Source organism: Pseudonaja textilis, chromosome 2 (assembly GCF_049901715.1).
Source record: "Pseudonaja textilis isolate UNSWEBS1 chromosome 2, rPseTex1.2, whole genome shotgun sequence".
NCBI lineage: Eukaryota > Metazoa > Chordata > Lepidosauria > Squamata > Elapidae > Pseudonaja > Pseudonaja textilis.
In genome coordinates, this window is record NC_141991.1 from 228057642 (window position 1) to 228077763 (window position 20122).

A 20122-nucleotide genomic window follows, 5' to 3' on the forward strand; every position below is an offset into this window, starting at 1 on the left:
CAATCTTGCCACCAAATCTACTATGAAAAACATTGATTTTCTGTCAGAAAGCATCACTTTGAGAAGACGCGCACACTGCCACAATCACATTATACACACACTGGTGCGTGCATGTGCATGCACACCTCTACTGCCATCTCCAAGATGGATAGATAGATAGATAGTTACATGCTGGAGGGAACAATATAGGATAAAATAAAGTTTTTGAAAGAGTACATCAATGCAGTAACAAATATATAACAAAAAAGTGTAAAATAAAACTATTTTCTGCTACATGCTTAGACCAGGTAAAAAACAATAGAAAAATGAAAAAAGGTATTCTCAGATACAGTAATAAACTAAATGATAAAACTCATTGTTTTTTCAGAAATATCTCCTTTGACTTTCAGGCGCTAGATTTAACCATACATCATTTTGCAAACAACGTAGAAATCACTGAATACAAATAGCAAATCTAAACTTCTACTACATTCTGCAAGTAATTTTTACAAAGTATGCCAGTCCCTATCTATTGCAGCACATTTAATATCCTTTTGGGGCTTTTCGATATTGCTGCCAGAAGGTAGACTCGGGCTGGAAAGCAACTTTTGATTATTTTTGTGCAGTACAATATGTTATGGTGCAATATGCACCAGAAAACAAGTGTTCTGCCAACACCATGACATTCACACAAAGATTCTTCCAACCTCTAATAAGTCTAAGCTCGTTAAACCAGATGTTTCTGACAGAACAAAATATAAACTCTGCAATGCTTCTGATTCAGCTGATAATCGCTTAATGGAAGTACAGTTAATAACATCTTTATATATTTTCTGTATCAACACTCATATCTAAGAACATTTTATTATCCAACTGAAGTAAATTTTGAAGAACTTTCTTCTATTTATCCAAGAAGAATTAATTCTAGACTGTAACAGAAGTATTTGCTGGAACACAGTCCTAGTCAAACACATCATAGTTAATTACCAAATGCTAAGTGAGTCAGGGAAAATATCACACAAGAGGCCTTAAAGATTGGACAGTTACTACTCACTCAGTCAGTGACAGAAACATTCCCCACTGAGGCGCATTTGGATCATTATTTTGGCACTGGTGCACCTGCCTGAAATTTACCAGCTGCATTGAATCACCAGATTTCTATAGAGGCTGGCTAGTGGAAGATTTCTTTTTCAATCAGTAAATTAGTAATATCAAACTTGTAACATATTGTACATAGAGTCCTCAGATATACAGTTAAAATATTAGATCTACTTCAGTATTTATCTGCATTTCTAATATCAATGATTAGAAGGGAAAACACAAGAAGGGCAGAAATCTTTTTCAAGACTAATAAATCAAAATAAGATAATCATAAGATTAATAGTTGGTTATTGGGGAAAAACTGGTTATTGGGAAAAAACTGCCCAATGTCCCCCCACATTTTTTTTAATTATTTAGTGTACTACTTTAGAAACGTTATTATTTTATGCTATTTGGTATCTGGCATGTTAGATAATGGATTCTAGCATTTTTCCTCCACATAGTCTTTGCCAAGTTGTTATCTTAGTCAATGTCATTTACACCCTACCTTTAACAACTGTTTTAGTTAAATTGTCACTGTGATTCATAACAAATGCTGCAAAAACAAAACAAAGTAAAAATTCCAGATGTTCCAGAACTTGTAGTATATCTGTTACTAACAATAGAAATTCAGTATCAAAATTTTAAAACCAACATCTCTTCACAAAGGGACTCTGGGCAGTGTACAAATAAATTACTAAAAACATCAAAACTGTATATAAAAATTTAAAAACATGAAAGCAATGTTAAAAATTAATTAAATGGTAGTGGGGAGGGTTTTCAGGACACTAGCCAGCCCCGTGGCTGTAGGCTCCTCTATGTGCCCCACACATGTTTTCACGTCTTTCTGAAAAACCAGGAAAGTGGAATCCCGCCTCATATCCTGGTAGAAAAAAGGCTGTCTTCCTGGACACACACACCCCCCACGGTGGAACTTTTTGGCTGAAGGGGTCCAATAACATACCTTCCCTGCCTAACCATGTGAGATGGTTGATGTAATAGATTGAAGACAAGACCTTCCATAGGTAACCTGGCCTTTACTTAAAAAGCAACACTTTGTCTTTATGTTAATTTACTTTATTTTTTTAATGGTTCTATAGCATTATAAAATGCTAAAAATACATTTGGGTACAGCGACATTTGTATAGTATTGGAGTTTATTAAGATTGAGAATTTAGATAAATAGAATAACAGAGTTGGACCTTGAAGGTCTTCTAGTCCAAAATACTACCTAAAGGAAACCCTATACCATTTCTGTTCTGATCCAGGTCACGTAGCAGATGCAGCCGAATCCCAATTCCAACTTCTACTCCTACTACTCTTCTCAGCCGGAATCTGACAGGCTCATGACAATTTCAGACAAATGGTAATCTAATCTCCTCTTAAAAATATCCAGTGTTGGAACACCCATAACTTCTGGAAGCAACTCATTCCACTGTTTAATTGTTCTAACTATCAGGTTGGTTCTCTGCTTGATTAGTTTCCATCCATTGCTTCTGGTCCTTCAGGTGTTTTGACACCGTCCCCCTTCCTTGTAGCAACCGTTTAGATATTGGAACACTGCTATCATGTCACCCCAGTCTTTTTCATTAAACTAGACATACCCAGTTCCTGCAACCATTCTTCCTACGTGAAAGCTTTAATTTAATTTAATTTAAGACTTTAATTTAATCTTTAAAGTTAAAGAAAAAAGTTATGGTTATGAAATCGTACTATTAATGTTCACAAACATAGAGGTAAGGTTACTTAAATGCATATCTAGAGCTGTGAATAAACAGCTCCAAAGTGCAATATATATATGGGATTGTTCGTCAAGGGCTGTATGGAATTAATCCAACTACCAACAAATGCTTATAGGTACTCATTATATTTGAAGTAAAAGATACATTTATTAGATGATACAAGAGGATAAAAATGCCTCTCCTCTAACTAACAACTTTACAGGAAGGCTGTGATTAAATCTCAACTGAGAGAATGTGTGTTCTTTTTCTTAAACAAAGAGATTCCTTTAACTAATAGAACAGCTGAGAAACAGCAATTTTCCAAGCCCACCCCTATTTATTTCTCACTATCAGCCCTAGTACCAGTAGCTCATATTGTAGGTACAAAGTAATGCTATCATCTTTAACTACTTTCCTCTTCAAAATGAATGAATGAATGAATGAATGAATGAATGAATGAATGAATGTAAATGAATGAATGAATGTGAATGAATGAATGAATGTGAGTGAGTGAGTGAGTGAATTGAATGAATAAAAGAATGAATGGTCACCCTTTTGTAAATCCAGAAAATTAAACAGTACTGCAAAGACTAATTCAGAAGAAACATCAAAGGAAAGTTGAAACATGTAAATATCAAAAAGACTACTGAACAACAAGAAAGGGGCAGAGGAAATTGAGTTTGCTATCTGGTTCATGCAGAAGAAAATCACCAGTACTTTTTCTAGTGAATTGCACCTAATTAGAAAGCAACCAAGGACACTGCCTTGTAAAATTTTAGTTCATGGACCAAACTAATTAGTGTGCTATGAAGAATGATCCAGAACTTTCACTCCCTTGAACATAAACAGTAGGTTGAAACAGAGATCTGAATAAGCACAAGATGAGAAGATTCAAGACAGAAGAGTCTCAACTGAAAATAGTTTTAAATCTTTACAAATCAGTTTTTAAAAAGCAGTAGAAATCAATAAAGATGAATTGGTTGTATGAGTTTTCTAGAATTCTGAAGCTGCACTTAGCTAATTCTAATAAAATCTCTATTCTGAATGACTACAATTTTGGAATTCCATTCCATTCATAAAATATTTACACAAATAACAGTAAATATTTCATTATCTTGTTTAAAATAGCAGTATGTGTTTTAATCCTTCTGTATAATCAATAAGCATTAGTTAACAGCTTGGTTGGAAGAAGTCAGCTCTATATTTTTTTCAAAGTCAAAACTATATTTTGCTTTTAGAATCCTAACACAGGAAGATGTTACAATGATTGCAATGTTTTGTGTACTAAATAGTTAAGAAACACAATAATAAAATGCATGCAAAAATATTTCTTAAGGAAAAAGTCCCTGTTAGTACGACTTAAGAACAAAACCACTGAGAACCTTTTCTCAAAATACAGCAATAATGCTATATGATACACACTTGGTTTTTATGCCATCTAGTGGATATTATGTATACAACACTGCTTCCATAATAATGCTGGATGACATGCACTCAACCATACCTTAACATACAAAATATGTTCACACTTTCAAATATCAGAAGTCAGATTGAAAACAATAATATATTCCACATCTGGATTTTAAGTGTATGTTATCAACATTCTCACAAAACTGATCATGCAAACTATCATCTACAAATATCAGATTTAGTCTCTTTTGCAACATATTTTTTTTATTTCCTGCACTAAATGTACTGCATTCTACATTACGTTTCTGCCCATTATTTGGTGACATACAAATATACACATAAGAGAATCATACTTGTTGAGTATGCCTGTTACATGCATACAGCAACAGATAATTATAAAAAGCCTAATATTTGAAAACAGTAGGTTTTTTAAAAATATACTGTATATGATGGCCTCTTTTTCTTAAACAGACGACTTAAATGGAAAAACTTACAATAAAATATACTACCAGCTCATTTTATATGAAATTAGAGGCCTCTCAGCAAACGTAATTCAGATACATTAAACATGTTTAGTACTATGATATACAATAATCGACCCAGTTCTATGAAAAGCCCTGAATTATTGTGGTTTTGGAAAGCAATTTGGGGTTATTTAACTCGTGTGCAAAAATATATTAACATTAATCTTTTTTTGACTGAAGAAATATTTGGAAATGTAACTCACCAAGCTAGCTGTTAGAGAAGGAGCAGACTGTCCGAGAGCTTGGGTGCGCATTCGGACAAGATTGGAAGTTTCGCCAGTTTGCCATGAATGTTGGGTAACAGCATTTGGCAACAAGTACCTGCCTGCCAAGAGAACGAAAATAATTGTTAAACTAAGTTTACAGTACATAATTTAGAAAGTTAATTAACAAAGTGCTTCAAAATTAAAACAAATAAAAGCAAAATCTTAGAGCTAAAAACTGGACACATTAAATTTGAACTGAAATTTAACAGAAAGTACAAGTAGTCCTTGACTGGTTCATTTAGCGATGGTTCAAATTTACAACATCACTGAAAACAGTGACTTATGACCATTTTTCACACTTTTGTGACCATTGCAACTTCCCCATGGTCACATGATCAAAATCTAGATACTTGGTAACTGACTCGTATTTATGACGGTTGCAGTGTCCAGGGAAACATGGGATCCCCTTTTGCGACCTTCTGACAAGCAAAGTCAACCAGTTTCACTTAACAACCCTGTTACTAATTTACCAACTGCAGTGATCCAGTTAACAACTGTGGGGAGAATAGTCGTAAAATGGGGCAAAATTCACTTAACAAATGTTTCACTTAGCAACAGAAATTTTGGGTTTGATTTTGGTCGTAAATTGAGGACTATTCTCACATTTCTGCTTTTATAAGCTTCTAAATTCAGAGTTTTTCAACCATTCCTGGATGGCAAAGTATTCAATTTACATGACAAACTGTCATGGATGAATAGAAATAGTTCAGTTACAGGTTAACAGCAATTCCTTTTTTCTTTCATTCATGCTGCCTATTTCAGATTAATAAACTGTTAGATAACAACTATCCTATCATCTATCCACTGTACTGTAAGAGACTGTAATATACCTGTCAATATAATTTAGCTGTCTGTGTTATCATTTTTTGTTTGTGAATGCCTGCAGTTCAAATGTGTGGGTGTGGCCAGTCATTTAAGAGAATTTATAAAAGAAAAACTGGTACGTATATATTATGCCAGTTACTAAATGTACTGCATTGTCAAAATACTAAACCAATAGTTCTCCTGACAGAAATAAATCATTGGAAGTTGAATCTTAGGGAATCTATTTGCCCTTTCAAAGATACGTTTATTACTTTAAAAAGATGGACATTATCTAACCAAAATAAAGAGCTTTATCTAAGGTACAATCAATATCAGATCCACAGAATCTGATCCCAAAATAGGGATTTTTTTTGTTCTTCTCCCCTCTGCGCTCTTCTTTCGAACATAATACTGTACGCCCCAGAGGAACACAAGGGAAAATTTTTCCATAATATCCATTCTAGGAAAGAATCTATATCAAATATACTTTTATAATTATAATTTAACTTCAGGATAAGAAATGCAAAATTCATATTTTTAGAATCTAGCCAGGAATTATAGTTTATTACCTCATGCTTTCCCATTGTATCAATCTCACCAAAACAAAAGATGAAATACACATGCCTGCATTTATGTTTAACATAAATATATCTAAATTTAATATAATACCCATTAATCTTAATATCAAAAATAGATAATGAATTGATTTTAAACCAATGTTTTCAAATCCTTCATTATTATTATTTAATTTCGTTGTGGCTATATCAAGAAACTTTATTTAAACCCAACAGGGAGGAATACAAGCAGACATAAAAAGTATGGTGCTGCTTAATTCATGCATCATTTGCTGCTTACAACTTAAGGAAATTAGCATCTGTCAAGTGTATTACTCAAGTACATATGGTTAAAATTCATGGAGGGTACTTTTTTGTCTGCCAGATTTAAAACAGTGATGAACCTCCAGTCTATTAACGCTGATAAAATTCAATCAAAGCTAGAATTACAGCTGTCCTAATTATGTTGTCCTTGGCTAATGCAAGCGAAACATTTGTACGAACCCCCATTAACAAAATTCAGCATTTTCCTGCCCCTTCCCTTTTTCATATAGTAATAAAAGCTATCCAGCAAACATTACTGAGGTCCTAAAATATTCGCAGCAGTTTGAAATAATTGCCCAGTTAACATTTACAATTAGTGTTATTTTAATTCTTTGCTCTTTAAAAATGACTTTCACTTTTTCAATACGCTCTGTAATAAAGGAAGAAATGAGATCCAGCTCAACGCTTAGGCTAAAATTAATGTCCATAAATAATATAAACGTTTTAGAAGTAAGTGGCAAAAGCACATTTCAGATTGAGTAGGATGTACTTTAATCAATATCACAGTTCATTACATCTGAGAAAAACACCAAGTGGATACAAATAAAAGGGTTTTTTAAACACAAATTCAATTTTAATCTATTTAAATCTTTGACTAGTCACTGTTTTATAATATCTGTATCTACAGTATATCTTTATAATATCTATTACATAATGTCTTGTATCTCAGTAACAAATGGATTGCTTTAATTATTTATGTTGCTTTTATGCCACTTCAATCAAAAGCAATTTAAAGACCTCCATAAGAACAATTAATACCCCATTTCCAAAATCTAACACACAGTTCAACATAAATAATAACAATCAACACCAACATACATCCCAGATTCCATCAAGTTCTTCACCTGGAACTAAACCTGTTTAATTCTTTTCTGATACAATTTCAATTTCAATTTCAATTTCAATTTCTGCTTGACGTGAAATAGAATTTAACTTTCACCTAACCACATTCTCATCTGTAGGTATCTCGATTGTACAAATACAATTTTAGTGGCAGTTAATATATGTAAAACTAAATATGCATTTTCCTTATTGTATTTTTTGGGTAGAATCCACAATAAAAATACTTCTGGTTTTAAATCAATATGATGTTTTATCACTTTTTCAACCACATATATATTTTTGTCCAGTATTTTTTTTTTTTTTGCTTTCGGGCAAGTCCACCACATATGATAATTGGACCTAGGTATTTGGTGGTACTTCCGGCACTTAGCTGGAATAATATCAGAATTTTAGATATTAGAATGTACAGAAATGAATAGATTAATGTTGGCAATTAAAGAGAAAGAGCAAACTGAATACTATATGGTTTGGGATCTATTTTATCAATGGTTAAATAATAAAAATGGAAGTTAGAAACAGAGAAACAAAATAAAGAAGATATGTTAAAAGAGATAAGTAAATATTATTACTAGTATGTTGAATATTACTATTTTAATATTGTAGAATATGTGGAATATTATTATTTTAAATATTGTAGAATTAATATTAATGTAATGGGTTGCAATTTTGATTATTGTTTAACAAAGATTTTTGTACCCAGACAACACACTGTTCAACTGAAGATGGAATTATTATATTAAAAATAAAAAATAAAGAAAGAACTAAAAATTATAACTAAGGTACAGATACACTAATATACAATGACATAAAGTATTTTAACCCTGGGAGAACTGAAGGATAATTGGCAATAGTGTTTTCAGAATTTTCTTTTAAGATTGCTTGTGCATATATAAACAGGTTCAAAAGAAGAGATAGAAAAGGATAGCACTGAGGTTGTTGTTAACACATATTAAACTGACAGGATGCATTAATGGTATGTGTTACACAAGATTCACAATGAAACTCATTGATATTTCAACAGCTAAAAGGGAACACAAATTATAATTCAGAAAAGTGATGTAAATGTATGGATTTTAACTCAGAAGAGTGAAGAGTAAGTCTGATATACTGCACATATTTTGGTCTTTTTGCATTTTTCTTAGTTTGTATTAGTTTGTCTTTGTATTTTTAAATTTCAATAAAAATTATTACTAAATTCTTACCTGCAAAAAAAAGAAAAGAATTTAAATTTCATCAAATTAACTTTGTTAAAAAGCCATAATAGCAAGGAAGTATTAGTCTTGCCCAGAAGAACAACTGATGAGCCTTTTAAGCCTTCCTTCTGCTTTTAACACAGGCTAGTTGATTAATACCTTTGGGAAGTTCAGAAACAGGGCATTAACTCAGACATCCTGTCTACTCCCATTATAAGATACTTTGCATCGGTTTGATAAACTGTAGAATATCTTCGACTTTCACTAACTAATATAGGTCTATTACTATTCAGATTTTTTTCTTAAAACCATCAAAATCATTTGTCATCATCATAACTTATAGAAAATCTCACAACCCTAAGTATGTATTGTATAAAAATTCAACTATATTGATGTATTGCTCATCAATTACTATACATTGGATCATTTAGATCCTCATTTTTCTAGAAACAAGCATTCTATATTCCATCAATGCCTACAGTTTCTTAAAAACTTTTATTGAAATGAAATAAAATATCATAGAAAAAGGATCTTTTGTTATCTGACTGGCCATGGCCAGCATTCAACATATATTGAGAACATGGAAGTTTGCATTTTGTGAGTACATTCACTACATATTCTCAAAATGTCAAGGGGGACCAGGTTCAAATGTTTCTGTACTGTATCTATTACCTCTCATGCTTCCTCAATATTTATTTTCATCTAAAATATCTGAATTTCAATGTAGCATTGATTGATTGACTGATTGATAGCATGATATCAAGTTGAAGTCAGCTCCTAGCAATCATGTACATATTTTCCCTGAAGGTGGGACATTACATCACCTAGTATTCTTCTACATCTAGACAGCTTTGCCTCAACAATGTGTATTGTTCCTGAAATAACTAACATCCATTTGCCTTTAACTGATATAATTATTAATAAAAAGAAACACTTCAACTGTTCAAAATTTACACTTTGAAGTTTATTGTGCAAACTCTTTCTTCCATGGTCTATTCTTAGCATCAATGATATCACTTATATGGTTATTTTAATGATCTGCTTACTTTATTTAGAAAGGTTCCTGCAGAAGATGAATAAAATGATGAGTAACCTAGTGCTTTGCCTAATATTACAACCCCTTTCCTATCTGCCAATTAATTCTTTGTCAAGCTTTGAAGAGTGCATTCCAATTTTATGCACCTACTAAACCGGTGTTTGACAGGATTCTTCTCTCAGGGTCAAAACCTCTCTTTCAAATGCTTTAATATGAGGTGATCTTTTTATACTATAAATTTAGATTTGCAATGAAATCAGAGTCCAGTGCTGCTTTCTAAAGCTCAAAGGAGCATTGAACTTTACCTGTCTTAGCATTCAGCCTGGTATCAAAGGAATTGTAAAAAATGTGAGAACAAATCAGAATCCCTTTTTATTAAAGCATTAGGACACAAATGGCATAAATTCACTACTACAGATATTTTCACTTGTTGGCATTTGGGGGGATGGGGAATCTTGCCTTCTTGTAACAGAAGCAGGGAGATGTAGAAGGAACTCTGAAAAATCACTTAACAGGCAAACTTTGACTATACAATCTCTCTTCTTCCATCCCATCCAAACACAAAAAAACTATGCATCCTGAAATTTTTTTAAAAATCAGCTAAAAATGGAGCAAAGATATATTTATTACTCATTTACTACAAAAATGTTTTTAAAAGGATGCATTGTGTGCCAAATTATGATGAGGAGTGCTAAAAGATAAATATGAGATGTTTTTTATGGGAATGATTATGCAATGTTGAAGACTTACTTGAAATAAATCTTCACATCCAAGGGGGAAAAAATTAAAGTAATGATGCTATAAGGAAGTTTAAAAATATAAATGATATAGATTATATAAACTGGAGAAGTATTAAAATATGGATATTTGCTTGGTAATTTTATCTGAAGATTGAATTTCTGACTGATAACTGGAAAGTTGCCAAAATTATTCCCCCCAAAAAGAGTAATTTACCAAACACAGGATGGTGTTTGGCAAAATTCTGACTGAAAGGATATAAAAGGTATAAATGAGCAGTAACTGTGAAATAGAATGCAGTTTTATGCAGAGCAGGGAAAATGCATACCAAATTTTTCTTCTTCAAAAGCTCACATAAATGTGAAAAAACAGTCATTTATTGTTTGTTTGTTGATTTAGATGGAAATTATGGAATATTTTGGTTAAGGTTGGCATTGGCTCTTAATTACTTAATATAGTATATTATATGATGGAAATGAAGCATGTATGAGAATAAATGGAATGCATATGAATGGTTTCAACACTGAGAAAGAAAGTAGCATATGATACGATATTGGTTGTTTAATATTTTTATGGATAAATTTCATCCCAGTAAAAATATATTGGTTGAAAAAGTAACTCTGTATGCAGATGATACAATATTCTTCTCCAAACCCCAAAACTTCAACTTTAGACTGTCTGCTATTGACCTCACCCCTTTCCTAAGAGGTCTGTAGGGGGCATGCATAAGCGCACCAATGTGCCTCCGTCCCTGTCCTATTGTTTCTTTTATTTTTTTATTTTTCTTATATTTATCCATGTATTCATAACTATGCTTTTACTTATACCTATTATCTTGTAAGCAATTGACAAAAATAAATAAATAAATATAAATAAATAAATATTGTTGGCTGCAAACCCAAAAGACATGCAAAGAATTTTATCCCAGTTGAAGAGAAAAACTGCAGCTCAGGTTTAATCTCTGGAGTTCTTGATGTTGGAGGTTGTTTGCTTGCTTGGAGACCATTAGCCAATTAAGTAGCATAATTAGTGCAAGCAAACAAGCAACCTCAGAGAGCACCAAGAACTCCACAGAGAATGTTGTGTATGTATGCTGCAATGAAAAGTATGGTTTTGAAAACTGATGCATCAAAAACCAACACAATTATACCCAACAGTTGAAAGTAACTCAACCCTTGGAAAATATACATAAACAGCAACAAATTGGAGAAAACAAGATGATAGTATGATCATCAAAGATAATTAAACAGCTGTAGAAACTTTTAACAGGTAAAAATATGGGCAAAAGAATAGTGACTACCATGTGATCTATTGTGAAGAAGAAGCGTTTATCAAAAGAAAAAAAACATGGCTGCATATAAGCCATTCCACTCTGTTATATGGAGATTAAGTTTGTCCATGACTGGAGAGACATAAAAGTAAATTAAATGTACAGTAAATCAGATATTTGGTATCCAACTATGGTACATGCTAAAGCAAGAAGATAATGGGTCAAGAATGAATGTGTACTAAACAAATGTGTATTGAACACAAAAGTAAGGAACCAGTATGAAAAAAATACACTGAGATAATTTTGACTAACTTTCAATGAGGATAAACCTACAAAAATATATAAAAAAAGAGAAAAGTGGAAACAAAACTAACAAAATTGTAGTTGGGTGAAATTAAATATAACCTGAAGGAGAGATGTGAAGTGTAGAGAAAAAAACCACAATGCATGAAGTGTTGCATGAATATGGTGAAAACTTGAAACCTTTGAAGGTTACAAAAACATAGTCTGATGTACACTACAGGTAGTCCTCGATTTACAACAGTTCATTCAGTGACCATACGAAATTTCAATAGCACTGAAAAAACTGACTTATGACCATTTTTCACAATTATGACCATTGTAGCATGCCCATGGTCACGTGATTTACATTTTTATGATGGTTGCGGTGTTTCAGGGTCATGTGATCACTTCTTGCAACCTTCTCACAAGCAAAGTCAATTGGGAAGCCAGATTCACTTAACAACTATGTTGCTAACATAACAACTGCAGTAATTCACTTAACAAATGTGGACAGAAAAGTCATAAAATGGGGCAAAACTCACCTGACAAATTTCTCAATTAGCAACATAAATTCTGAACTCAACTGTGGTCGTAAGTCAAGGACTACCTATACTTTTAGATAAATTTCTTTTTCTTTTTCTCTTGCCTTTAATTTGTTGGTTTACTCTTTGTTATACCTTTTTTGCATTCTGCACAATGTTGCTTACCCTTAAAAGGACCCACTGTGTTGGATATATATGTATACATTCAAGCATATATGTCTATATGAGCTTTTATGGTATTTCATAAAAAGACATTTTAAAATAAATATATCTGCTAAACTTGCAGGGTTCTCCAACCTTGGCAACTTTAAGACTTGTGGACTTCAACTCCCAGAATTCCTCAGCAGCAAAACTGGCTGAGGAATTCTGGGAGTTGAAGTCCACAAGTCTTAAAGTTGCCAAGGTTGGAGATCCCTGTGCTAAGGCATTATTCTGCTTATAGGAATACGTAGAAAGAAATAGACATGGTAGACAGTAGAATAATGCTAGAGGAGAACTAATGAGGGCAAGGATGATAAGAGCAAAGTTATTATACACAGTGAGGTAAATGACAGAGGACTAATTTCTGTTTTGCTGTAACATTAGTCAGTAAGAACATGATGAATCCAATGATACAGGTAGTCCACAACTTGTAACAGTTCATTTAGTGACTGTTCAAAGTTACAACGCCACTGAAAAAAGTGAGTTATGACCGTTTTTCACACCAACGATCTTTGCAGCATCCTCATGATCATGTGATCAAATTTCAAACACTTGTCAACTGGTTCATATTTACGCCCGTTGCAGTGTCCCAAAGTCATGTGATCACTTTTTGTAACCTTCGGACAATGGCGAAGCCAGATTCATTTAACAACCGGATTACTAACATCAACTGCAGTAATTCACTTAACAACTAAGACAAAAAAAGGTTGTAAAATGGGGCTCACTTAATAAATGTCTCACTTAGCAACATAGATTTTGGGCTCAACTGTGGTCATAAGTTGAGGACTGTCTGTAATCTGTTCCTGCAGTGGTCAAGCAAGACTAGAAAAGTGTGCTCTAAAGGAAATGTACATAAGTATTTTTACAGTCGTTTTTCTTACCAGTTAGAGCCCCTCCGAGACTTCCTCTTCTAAAAGGTCGTCCATCTTCACTGAGCTGCCTTTTAAATTTCAGCGATTTTCCAGGGCCAGAAGAAACTTCAGGATTACTGGATTTTCGAAATGGCATAGGTGGAGGAGACAATATACTATCAAGCTGGAAAAAAAAAGAGAGAACTATTGAGCCTGGGTTATAGTTACTGTGAAGACAGTTTGAAAGTTAGTCATTAGATATTATGTCTTAAATTCAGGGCATATTTGCATAGAACAAAATCAGTGAATAAAAATAGCAAAGACAATTAAAATAGTTATGAGCTGGAGCAGTGATGGCTAACCTTTTCCACATTGTGTGCCAAAAGTATGCGCACGTCCTAACCCTAACCCATGATGCAATACATGCATGACTCCCTCACCCCTGCACATGCATGCACGATCCCCATACCGCACGCCTCTGCGCATGCGCACACAACCCCCTGCACCGCATATCTCGGTGCATGCGTGCATGTCTCCCAGACATGCATCTCCCCCTGTGCATGCATGGCAGATAGCTGACAATCAGCTGGCTGGCGGGGGGCGCGCACACATGCACAGTGAGGCTCTTCCGGGCAACCTCTCGCATGCCGGCAGAAATGGCTCTGCGTGCCACTTCCAGCATGTGTCCCACAGGTTCACCATCACAGGGCTAGAGCATTTTGCCTACATCATCTAGAACTTGTTAGCTCGGAGAGAAGAAAGATAAGAGCAGAGGTACCCTGTGATGACCCAGGGTGGGATACAAAATAAACACAGCCACAAAAAACAGGTGAAGCCCCTTTTATTCCTTCACTTTGCTTCCAAGCTCCAAATATCCTTGACTGGAGACAAAAAAAAACTCCTACACAAGCAGTTACAAGAAGGAGGAAATGCCGTTTAAATTATAAAGAGTAAAAAACAACACAAACCAGGCAAGATAAGGATTTGAAGACGTCCACAGATATCAGAACACACATGGGAAGGACACCAAATTCAGAGAGGAACAATAAACTAGAGATATTTCCACACTTTGTTTCCAGCACTCGCCCGTATGCATGTCCGTCCTCTTATCCAGTTGTCACAGCTGCAGCCCATGAAGAGATCAAAAGGGGATCACATCACACACACACACACACCCCAGGGACACCGCAACCGTCATAAATATGAACCAGTTGCCAAGCATCTAATTTTGATTGTGTGAGCATAGGAATATTGCAGCAGTTGTAAGTATGAAAAACAGTCATAAGTCACTTTTTTCAGTGCCACTGTAATTTTGAACAGTCACTAAATGAACTGTTCTAAGTCAAGGACGACCTCTACAATGATGTACTACAATTTCATATTTTTAAACAGCAGTTTGAACAAATAACAGAAGGATCACAGTACTATGACTTTCATTTTATCCTTGATTTTATGTTTTGGTTATGTTCTTTATTGTAAAACATTGAGAGATTTCAATAGACAAGCAGCTTAAATTTAACAAATAAAGTAATTTATGTTTTATGTATCTGCACGTCAGGCCCAAATCCAAAGAGGATACAATAAAATCAAAAGACTCCAATTCTATATATCTAATAGACAGAATCTTGCCGGAATAAAGCCATAACTTTCAAACCTATAGAGATACCTGGGAGATTCTAGGGCATGACTAGCCTGGGCATCTTCCTCCTTTCCCCCATCCAGCTTGGGATTGTGCAGTCTCTTAACTGAATTTATCTCTAGAATCTACGATCTCCTCCCTGGGAAACAATGGTGCTCTTGCCAAGATTCTCCTTCCAGTATTAAAAGAATACAAAATAGAAGTAATGTACTAAATATACTAAATCAAATGTAAAGACTGCGACCATCACCACAGAGGAAAAACAGGTAGAAGCTCAACCGAACATATCCATGAATACCAATCCATATATGTTGCAAAGAACTAAAAGACTATTTTTATCATTTACAGATGACTATATTGTGAAGTTCAAACATAAAAACATGAAAGGAATATTTCATGGATTTCATCATGGAATTTCATATCCAGATTTCCATTTTAATAATAGTGTTGGGAGAAGTAGGAAATCCACCAGGTGGCACTATACTATAATGAACAAAACAGCAACAATTTACTTACACGGATAGCGTAACTGTATCAACAAGAATTTACTAAATAAGTTTATTGTATCTAAGAAGAATTTACTCTCTCTTGACCATTCTATTTAGAAGTAAGGTCTCATTGGGATGGGGTCTAAATTTGACAAAAATTCAGCTTCAAATTATTTTAAGAAATACAGAGTGGTGCTTTTTAATTTTAATTTGTTTAATAGAGTTCTCTTTACCTAGTTTTAAGACTTTTGAGAAAACAGATCATATTTTAGATATATTTATGCAACAATGTGATCTGTTTTCCACAGAAAAGCCCCAAAACTACATAAAGTTTAAACTAGTGAATAACACGTTACTTGTTCATTTATTATTGAAAATGATCCAAAGCAAAGTATAGGGAGGTTGTACCTTACTTAAAGAATTGAATTCTGGGTATTCGCTATCAAAGCTTGAACTTTAGAAAATAGATATGTGGATGTGTTATGGCTTTAAGAAAGGAAAATTCCAAAAACCTCCAAAAAACAGTTGATTATGACCTCAGGACGTAATTCCATGTAACCTCGAAAAAGTTACAAAACTATTTCCAACATGTATGGATGCCACCAGTCCACTGTCAGACAGATTGTGTACAAACAGGAACAATTCCACCCCATTATTCCAACCCACGGTCACTCATGCCCTAGTCACTTCCAGTCTTGACTACTGCAACATGCTCTACCTGGGGCTGCCCTTCAAAGAGCATCCAGAATTAACGATTGGTGCAAAATGCAGCGGCCCTTATGGTTTTGTGCATACCTCCGGGTGCACATGTATCACCTCTTCTGCAGGATCTGCGTTGCTTGCCAATTTGCTTCTGGGAGCAAATATTAATTTATTATATGTTTATTCTCTTTTATTTAGTTTTATTGTTTTATATATGAGGTCTTTATATATCTGTAAGCCACCTTGAGTTGCCATGTGCAAATAGGTGGCAACATACATTTTCTAAAATAAATAAATAAACTATTACTCTCCACAGGAATGGTTGATTTTTCAAGATCCAACCAAGAGCAAAGAACCCCAGAGTAAAGTCATAAGAGTTAAAGGCGTCTGTAACAATGATGAATATCAGTGTTCATGAGACTACTCTGTGGAGAATACTGAACAATAGTATGCATGATAGGATTGCAAGGAGAAAGCAACTTTCACCAAAAGAAGAGTGCTGCCCATCTACAGCTTGTAAAAGACCATGTGGATAAACCAGAAGACTATTGGAAGAATGTTCTGTTGACAGATGAGACTAAAATAGAAGTTTACTTGAATGAAAAATGTTATGTTTGGAGAAAGGCAAACACTGCATTCCACAATAAGACTCTTATCCGATCTGTGAAACGTGGTAGTGACAATAACATGGCTTATGCCTGACTTGCTGTCTCTGCACCAAGAAAGCTTGCCATCATGGATGAAACTATGAATCCTGAAATCAATCAGCAAATTCTACAGGAAAATGCCTGGGGATCTGTCTGTCAACCAAAACTCAAGACAAACTGGGTCAAAGTAAAAGAGACAGAATGGTCTGTCTCTAAAGCAGAAGAAAGCTAATGTTTTAGAATGGCCAAGTACAACTCCTGGCCTTAATCTTATAGAAATGTTGTGGAAGGACCTGATGAAGACAATTCATGCCAGAAAGCCCACCAAATTTCCTTATTGAAGTTTTTCTGTAAGGAGGAATGGGCTAAAATTCTTCCAAGCTGATCTGTAGGACTGATGAACAGTAATCAGAAATATTTAGCTGCAGTTGTATAGTTGCCCAGGGTGATATACCGAGATTAAAAGCAAAAATTCATATGCTTTTTGCCACACACAAATATGTGGTTCTCTTTATCTACTTTTGGAAAATGTATGGAGAACAGATATTGTTTTACGTTAAATTTATGCAAAAAATATTGAAAAATCAAAAAGGTTCACAAGCTTCTAAGCACAACTACACAAGAAAGATACAATTACAGGAGCTCTCCAGTAGCTGTTTCTGAAAGGCATACGTTCTATTCTAGCCATCATAACAGGACTTAGCAGAACAATTTTCCATGAAGCCGTTTTCTTTTTCCTTTTCCCAAATGAAAATGCAGGTCAATTACATTTTTTTTTTTTTGCATTGAAACAAATTGTGAAAGAGAATAACTATTATTTTGAATCTACCACCTATCCATTTCACTGTATAATCCTGAATTCCAGTATTATGGAAGATGGTAAAATTTCTCTCTACTAAATGCTACAACATCTAATTTTCTAAAATTCCTCTTGCATGCTTGTACTTGTTTTATTCGTAAATAAACAAGGCCAAATATTTTGCTCTTCCCTTTAAGGTCAACCCCATTTTCATTCTCATTCTCTCCATCCCCCTCCCTTCCTCCCTCCCTCCCTCTCTCTCTCTTTCTCTTGTACTCTCCTCTCTTTCTCTCTCTCTTTCCCTCCCTCCCCCCCTCTCTCTACACACACACATACACACATGTATATATTCCTTCGCATTGAGTACACATTTGTCAACTGAAAGCCTAAACCAGTAACAACAGAACAACATTAATTTTAAAAACAGTAGCTACTTTTCTAGAAGTTTCTGAAGAACACTCCACAATAAGTTCCACCGAACATTTCTTTTCTGATCTACCAAAATAATTTAGCAGCAAAGGAGTTATTAAGTCTGTGAACTAAGCCATACCAAAAATGCAGTAAGACATGCATGACAGATTCAATTTCCCCCAAGAAGACATAATCAATCTTGCATTGGATCATATTATTCTCCTCCAGAATGAATGCAAAAACCACTGGAGCACGCTTGGGAAGCAGTTTGGCAGAATTTTGATTGAGAGATGACAATTTGGGAAGTGGATGTACAGCTTTATGTCAAGCAGGAAATGTGCACACTCTGTGTGTGTGTCTCTGTGTGTGTGTGTGTGTTTTGTTTTGGGTTGTTTTGTTTTGTTTTTTGCTCTTCAATTGGATTGAGGAACACACATATGGGGAAAAATGGAGCTTTATTGCATGCTTGTTGAAGTTTATTGACTGTTTGTTCATTTCCTTCACAATACACTTCATCTAAATCAAGTTCAGTTATGATATATTTTCCAGAAACATGGAAGTGATGATTGGTTGCTGAAGGTGCTAACAGCAGCATATGAAGGAAGATTTCTTTTTTTAAAAAAAATCACAGATATAACTATGAGATCCTTGAAAAGAGAAAGGTGAGGAATTCGAAGGAAAAAACCCATGAAGAAATGCATGAACATGATGGATGAAAAGATGTTTGCAAAGATAAGCAGGAATAGGGATGGAACGACTTATTCTTTTTCTCCAATGGATCTCCAGAGCACTGCAGATAGTTGCAGAGATTTCCCCAGTGCGATCTGTGGGACGTTTAGAAGGAGCTCTACAAAGGCAAGTAAACAATTGGTGACAAGGCATCGGAAAAAGTATGTAGGACCTAGCAGGGTGAGTAGCAGGCCCTAGGCCTGTGGGGACACAAAGGGGCATGGGTTGCCTTGAGGGGAGGGGAGATCTCAGGATGCTAGGTGCAGAGCCTATGCCAAAACTCCCATGGTCTTCCCCAGGGCCCCTGAATCAGCCCCTTCTCTGCTTAACAACTTCATCAGGAAGAGCAGGTGGGTTGTGAGGCAATCATGTGGTGTGTCACTTAACAACCACCACCATCTCCATGGTTGGTCAAGAACTATTTGTCCTGTACATTAAGATGTTGACCTTGCTAGGCTTGACTTTATCACATAATCTTTTAATGTTTTTCATAAAATCTCAGTAAGAAATTTTGTAGTACAGAATTAGAAGCACAACTGCTACATTAACTGCACACATAACTACGCAATCTTGGAGTATCTCTTATAGTATCACTGAACCCCTCTGTTGAAGTTGAGAAGAAGCCAATGAAAATATAGGACTTTCATCTGAATGAAGAAAACCAAAAAAATTAACTAAATGAATACACTCAATAAAGATGATAAGTAAGTATATCCACCTACATGTTTCTGGAAAGTCTTTGATATAAAAGAATATATTCATTCTGAAAACATCAAAAGCTGGAAAACAGAGCAATCATGCAGAAAAAAATGTTTAAATTAGCCTGTAGATTATAAGGGTCCAGTCCCACTTAGTTGAAAGTGTAATTTAGGACAATTTATGCATTATTCATGCTGCAATAAACTATTCCATTGGTTCACCTATTCTCACAGCAGATATGGATTGATTCAAATCCATTTAATTCATGATTCAAGCAGCAAAAGAAAGATTGGCTTAACTTTTAAATCAAGTTTCTCTAAGTCTTTAGAGGATCCCTTACTATAATGGCAATGTAAGCATTAAATCATATTTAATTTAATATGCCATCTT

At 34.4% G+C, this 20122-nt stretch overlaps 1 protein-coding gene across 6 annotated transcripts in view; it reads right to left on the bottom strand.

The window, feature by feature from the left end:
* MAST4 (microtubule associated serine/threonine kinase family member 4) overlaps window positions 1–20122 on the bottom strand; it is a 210049-nt gene that overhangs the window by 170652 nt on the left and 19275 nt on the right. For all 6 annotated transcript variants that reach the window (XM_087927216.1, XM_087927214.1, XM_087927213.1 and 3 more), the window contains exons 2-3: window positions 13649–13802; window positions 4918–5039 (exon numbers count right to left, since the gene is read on the bottom strand). In XM_087927216.1, the coding sequence (XP_087783342.1) occupies window positions 4918–5039; window positions 13649–13802 (276 nt within the window). The remainder of the gene's footprint in view (window positions 1–4917; window positions 5040–13648; window positions 13803–20122) is intronic.